The 7,121-nt window shown below is 40.6% G+C and overlaps 1 protein-coding gene across 1 annotated transcript; it reads left to right on the forward strand.

The window, feature by feature from the left end:
- Positions 1 to 299: 299 nt before the first annotated feature.
- Positions 300 to 5,775, forward strand: samd8b (sterile alpha motif domain containing 8b). Its single transcript, XM_006791129.2, has 6 exons — positions 300 to 462; positions 1,316 to 1,891; positions 2,421 to 2,516; positions 2,588 to 2,705; positions 2,784 to 2,934; positions 4,140 to 5,775. The coding sequence occupies exons 2-6, from the start codon at positions 1,335 to 1,337 to the stop codon at positions 4,442 to 4,444; spliced, it is 1,227 nt and encodes a 408-aa protein (XP_006791192.1). The 5' UTR covers positions 300 to 462; positions 1,316 to 1,334; the 3' UTR covers positions 4,445 to 5,775.
- The last annotated feature ends 1,346 nt before the right edge of the window (positions 5,776 to 7,121 follow it).

A 7,121-nucleotide genomic window follows, 5' to 3' on the forward strand; every position in this document is an offset into this window, starting at 1 on the left:
TATTAAAAAAACGAGAATTGAGGACACATGTTTGAATCTATTTTGGATATTATCTAATCCACAGAGGGCCACATGTATAGAAACTGGCTCAAATATATAAATACACCCCAACTAATTTTGGTTTAATGTCTCTTAGCAAATAACCACAACTCTATTTAATGTTTTTTGGTCATACCATTTCACACGTAAGAACGGTGTAGTACCACCTGTTCACCATAGAGTGTCACTGTTTCACTGTTGTTCAGCGTTTTCTTTTAGCGTGCGCCGCTATTCTGGACATTACCGCCTTGTGTTGTCAACAGGACTCCTAGCTAGCGCAAAGCCTGGGCGTAATGATGTCCAGCAAACTCGTGTCACTAAAGCAAATGCTAATAAGATTTCTTCTGATTCTTGTGAGATGTCACTTCGTTAGTTAGCCGGAGAGATATATTCTGTGTCATCTTCTGTTACATCTCAGACCTGGTGAGTGACCGCAAAGCACAAGCATTGATTGAGCTAGCACCAGTGAGCTAGCAGTCTTTAGTATTAAGCTCAGTTAGCCCCGTGGGCAGGGGTGCATGTGGATGCTTTCACGTTTATCTCTGGCGTATTTGTCTTTACATACTAATAGGACAGATAGTTGCCTGACAAAATACTGAGATAAGTTGACTTGGGAGTATACAAAGAGCTTCTAAGCCCGATTTAAATGCTAGCCAGTGATATATTTAAATGGGTTAAATATATGGGTTATTGCAGGTCAACTGTAGTTGCTGGACTGTTTATTTAAATAATTTTATCAAAAAACACAGAAATGTGTTGCTTTCTTGTCAGTCCAAGGAGCAGACTGTTGAGGCAGTGTTTATTTCGGTTAATAATGAAGTTAGAAATAGTAATAATGTCTTTTAATGTGAATAGGACAATAATACCCCACAAATCGTTATCTATTATCTAGCACCTTAGGATTTAATTGACTGTTTGGCCTGCGATAACAATGTAGCTGCTCCTTCACTTACATTTTAGGGTGTGGTTTCCATTGTGCCTTAGGAAATCCTTGCCAGTACTTGCGTCATATAACTGCATTAGTTGTTATTACCCAGATTTCCTGTGTAACTCAGGATTTGTCTTAAATTTGTTTATCACCTATAATTTTGTCACAAAATGAATGACTTTTCTGTCTGCGCAGCAGTCTTGCATAGTGTCTTTAAAGTTACTACTGCTGATTCAGAGCAAATAAACTGTGCCTTAAACTAATCCTGAATATTATTTTGCTTGGTGTTTTGGAAGCCAATAAGGAACTGATACTGCTGAACTTCAATGTGGCTGTTCTTCTTTTTAGCCTTTGGTGTCAGGAGGAAATGACCCAGCTGAGTGTCCGTCGTTGGACACCTAAGCACGTTGCCAAGTGGTTGAAGGAAGAGGGCTTCTGTGACTATGTGGACCTGCTGTGCAACAAGCACCGGCTGGATGGCACCAGTCTGCTCGCCCTCAGTGAGTACGACCTCCGCTCGCCGCCTCTGGAGCTCAAGGTGCTGGGGGACATCAAGCGGCTAATGGTCTCCATTCGGAAACTTCAGAAACAGAACATTGATTTATTGGAGGAGCTGGGTCTTCCCTATGATGGCCACTCTCCCACCGGTTCCGGAGGCAGTTTGGACTGGTTGTGTAATGGAGACCCGGGGAGAGACTGCGACAGCACTGACACAGCACCAGTGGGAGAGGAGTATCACCAGTACACTAATGGAAAGTACAAGCAGCAGATGCGGCGCCTCGATCCCGAGTACTGGAAAACGGTGCTTAGCTCTGTCTATGTGGTGTTCGTGTTTGGGTTTACATCCTTCGTCATGGTCATCGTGCACGAGAGGGTCCCTGACATGCGCACATACCCTCCGCTCCCAGATATTTTTCTAGACAGGTGGGTGTGATCGCTCACAAGAGCTTTCTTAAATTTTCTTACAACAAAAACGTTAATCACCTCTGAAATTCCACAAACGATGATGTTTGAGTATCACACCAAATCACTGACATTATAACTGCCCTAATTCCTTGTAGCGTGTTTCTATTATTGTCCTCATATACTCCTGATGTGCTCGCTGAGGTTCAAAAAGACCTTTGAGAATTGTTTACAAGGTGACCTACTTTTGTTTATGACCAGCTTTGGGCTTTTCATGAAATGAAAACTTACCAGGAGAGATTATTTCAAGGAATTTCCAGTGTGTGTTTGGCAAGACACTGAGGCAAATTATTCAGGCTAGTTAATTATCTCCAAAAGAGATATCTTGGGAGATAACATCTATATGCATTGAAATGATTAATTAAAACTAATATACCAAAACACCAAACTAATTTTTCTGTCATGTTTGTTGTAAGATGTTAAGCAACATCAGCTATAAATGCTCACTTTCAATCTGTTATTTCAGCACTGATGTTGTCCTTTTCCGCAGTGTGCCTAGAATACCCTGGGCATTCGCCATGGCCGAGGCATGTGGAGTGATCCTCTGTAACATCTGGATGCTGGTTCTGCTGCTCCATAAACACAGGTCAGTAGCTGCTCTGAAAGATCCCAGGAGCCTGTCAGTAGCACAGGAAACTCACATTTCACTACTTCTAGGTCCATTCTCTTGCGGCGGATGTGCAGCCTCATGGGGACGGTGTTCATGCTGCGCTGTATCACCATGTTTGTTACTTCCCTGTCCGTTCCAGGACAGCACCTGCAGTGTTCAGGAAAGGTAATGCATCTTTTTTTCTCTTTTTTCTCATGTATCAGATCTCTTTGCAAGATTAGAGTATTACCTGTTTCCTTCTAGATGTACGGCGACATGTGGGCCAAACTACAGCGAGCTGTGGCCATCTGGAGCGGTTTTGGGATGACACTGACAGGGGTTCACACATGTGGCGACTACATGTTCAGTGGCCACACTGTGGTCCTTACCATGCTCAACTTCTTTGTCACAGAATGTGAGTAGCTTCTGTTTCTGTTTTCTGTGAGGAGGAAAATATCCTTGTGCTAAGATGAGTTGAAAAGGCCTTGGAATAACTTGGAATTATAATTGGAAAATGATCAATGATTTCAAAACGAATCCCTAAAAAAACCCCTCATTTTGTAAGTAAATAAACATTTTAGACATTACCTAACACATGTGAGAGAATTTGTATGTTTCCAGGTTAATGGAATCTTCTTCACACAATAAGGTAAATTATGGAGTTCCACAAGGTTTTGTGCTGGGGCCAATTCTATTTACATTATACATGCTTCCCTTAGGCAGTATCATTCGAAGCATAACATACATTTTTGTTGCTGTGCAGTTGATGCCCAGCTTTATTTATCCACAAAGCCAGATATGACACACCACTTAGTTAAACTTAAGGAATGTCTTACAGACATAAAGACCTGGGTGACCTCAAATTTCTTGCTTCTAAATTCAGATAAAACTGAGGTTATTGAACTTGGCCCTTAACGTTAAACATGCTGTCATATTAGATGCTTGCTCTGGATGGCAGTACCTTGGCCAACAGTAACACTGTGTGGAAACTTGGGAGTCAGGTTTACCATGATATGACCTTAAATGTGCATATATGTTCAAGGAATGCATAGGACGGGTGAATTGGTCATATATAATTAAAACTTGATTTAAAAAAATTATTGTTGCTTTATTCATTTCAATCCAAGTCTAAAGAGCACTATTATTATGTACACAGTACAATAAACCCCATAGTGGTAGTAAATCATAAAGCAGACATAGATTAGCCATATTTGGAGGTGTCCCTATGTTGCCATCCAGTGTCCACTGCTGGTACTGCAAGTATTTCTTGAAAATTAATAATAAACCTATTATAGTTTTTTCCATTGAAATATTTTTAGTCTTTGATTCTGCTAGAGAAACTTTGTATGATTCATCCTCAGTTCCACTGTCTGTAGCAAGCCATTTCGGCTCCTCCTCCTGTAGAGCCACCCGTCTTTCTTTGTGATTTAAACAAAACGCTTGAACAGCAGGTAGGAGTGGCTGAGAGCTTTGTGCCTGAGATGAGCCACAAGCAGAAAAAATATTTTTACATTAAATATGTCAATGAAAATAACTTTAACAGACTTAACAATGTGCCACATTTTAGAATGGAATCACATGAAGTGCTCAGTAACGCTCTTCCGTCTTTGATTTACACAGACACTCCAAGAAGTTGGAATTTTATCCACACTTTGTCCTGGGTGCTCAACCTCTTCGGGATCTTCTTTATCCTGGCTGCGCATGAACACTACTCCATTGACGTGTTCATAGCCTTCTACATCACTACCAGACTCTTCCTGTACTACCACACCCTAGCTAACACTCGGGCCTATCAGCAGAGCCGGAGAGCTCGCATCTGGTTCCCCATGTTCTCCTTCTTTGAGTGCAATGTCAATGGGCCGGTCCCCAACGAGTACTGCTGGCCTTTTTCTAGACCTGCTGTGCTAAAGAGGCTGATCGGATAATAAGCCGCCTGCAGCAGTACTGTTAAGACACAGACAGTGTTCTTTCGTCTGCTTTGTCAAGTTGCCAACCGAGGCGGTGTGCGAAAAAGACGCCTAATATGAGCCGCACAAACGCCTGATGGAATACACAGAGCCATATCCTTTTAAATTTTAGGATTTCGCTCCTAACCTGCTTTTATTGTCTTTTTTTAAACAAAAAAACCTGCAGAGTTTCTAAAAGGCCCCATTCTCACAGAGGATATAATTTTATTTGGCACGAGTTTGATTTTACAATACAATGACATCTGTTACAGACTGTTTGGATAGCAAGCAAATTATGAAATCAATTCTCATTTAAAAATGCATCTAAACCTTTACAGGAAACTGCCATTTTCTGTGCAATTAAGATATGTGGATCTGGATTCTTGAGTTTTTCCTCATATCCCACATTTGAGTTCTAAAAAACGATGTGTGTATGTATCTGTATGGACCACTGTTGAAGCAATATGTATAGATTCATATTATGTTATATAGAAAAACATAATTTGTCATCATGTTAAACATTTTGTTCAATCTTCTGCATTCCTTTATAACACGCTGACATTTTGACAGCATTACTAAAGACTGAAACAGAAATTCATGGCTCCTTTTCAGATAAACCACAAACACCGAATCTTGTGTCTTTACTCATGACATCGCCTGCTATTTCCTAGAAAATATGCATTTAAGGAAATGACATTATCAGCCAAAAAAGTTCGAATAAAGTTTTATTCAGCTGTCTTAAACATAGTTCCATTTGCCAATTACCTGGAGTGTTACTGTGATACATTTCTCTGTGAAGAATTATTCCAAACTGTTCATGTTTACTGTTGAATATATGTATAGGTTTTTTAAGAAGTCCACATTCAGTGTAAACTACTAGACTTAGACCAAGTGCAACAACCTTTTCTTGATATTAATTCTTTGATGTTAATATGTAGTAAACAGATGCTGAAATTTGTATTTGTTTAGATTAATTTATTCCATTTTATAAATGTCAATAGGTATTTTTATATTCTGTGTACAAGGTTGCAGCAATGTGCACATAGAGAATTATGTTTACAGTCGCTTCAAACTCTGTATTTGTTGGAAACGTGTTATTTAATTTACATATTCCAGCTTGTCCTGTACATTTCATTGAGAGAATCGTAAAAGATCGTCATTGCAGCATGTTAGAAACATGACTCTGAGTGGAGTTAATAGTCTTAACACATCCCTTCACTGAAGAAGTAGGATGTGTTTATGTGCTACTGTAGAGCCATTAAACTTCTTGTCCCAACAGTCATTTCCATCAATAAAGAGCTGAAACAGGACTGTTTCCTTTCCTTTTTTATTTATCTATTTATTTTGCCCCACTTGCTGTACGACCACCTGGGGAATGCGCTGTGTTGCCAGAGCTTAAGAGCAGTCATTTGGAAAATTGTCAGGCTGAGTTAAATGTGTATTTTATTGTTACAGGCCACTGCTTTAGGTATTAAAGAGCGACTTGTGTTGACATGGTGGCAACCTGAAGTATACTGCGCCCACAGACAGGAATCTAGCCTAACGCAATTTTCCTCTAATTTCCTACACCAAGCTTGATTGGCAGGGTGCCCTTACTCCAGGGCAACTTGGGTTCAACATAGTTTTCAGTACAGTCATGTTACAGTCAACATTTTAATTTGTAAAGATAAAACTCAGTGGCCTGTGAGCCACCACGGGCTCCAAATGACAAAGTGGCAAATTACAAAAAACATTCAAGAAACTCAGAGAAGGGCCCAGACCCGCAAAAAACAAAGCATATGCTGAGTGCTTACTGAACAGGGATAAAACCAAATAACCCCCTTTAAACCCCAACAGCCTTCAGATGGTATTTATTCACTCGCCCTGGAATGATTAATACTGTGTCACGAATATAACAAGACCCACAATGCTGATAAAAACATGCTCCTAAAGTCTGTAATGAGTAGTGAGTAACAAAAGTCCTTGAATATGGTCCCACACGCAGTCTTTTTCTTAATGTGTCCTAGTCCATTAGAGTTATAACCACAGCAGCTGAAATGTCCAATTAAATATCAGGTTAAAAGTCCAACAAAAAGAAGCGAGAAACCATATCTTTATGTGTCTGTGGAAGTCAATGGGAAAGATACTGGGCTATCCACAGAGCTGCTTTGAGCCTCATCACTTGCTTCAGAGGCCTCAGCAGTCTCTACCTGTTCATCCGGCTCATCACCACAGTCCACTGCAAGGACCACAAGTGGTGCTGTAATATTGCTCAATGTCACTAGGTACTGGATACCTTTAACCAGTGTGCACCGCTTGCACTGCCGAGCCAGTCCTTACTGTCTTTACTCCTTGTGGGCCAATAGTAGCTCCTCCTTAACAGACTGAGGGTGCTCTTTGCACTGAAATGCCCCCCATGTTCATGTTGGCTCTTGCATATCTTATGTTGCAAGGGTTCTAGGACAATGAGCTGCTGAATCTCTTTCCCATCATGGAGTCTTTGTGTGTATACCACACGCTGATAAAGCCTAAGGTGATCAAATAGCTGGTAAAGTCGCCTTTCGTCAAGTGCTGATATGTGAAGTTCAGCACATGGAAAAAATGTCCTCATCTGTGTCCTCCCCTTATAGGTTCTTCCTGGTAAGGAATCTTGGAGCCGTCCCCATTAGTGTTGTCC

The sequence above is a fragment of the Neolamprologus brichardi genome, chromosome 8, assembly GCF_056152115.1.
Source record: "Neolamprologus brichardi isolate AB-2024 chromosome 8, ASM5615211v1, whole genome shotgun sequence".
Classification (NCBI taxonomy): domain Eukaryota; kingdom Metazoa; phylum Chordata; class Actinopteri; order Cichliformes; family Cichlidae; genus Neolamprologus; species Neolamprologus brichardi.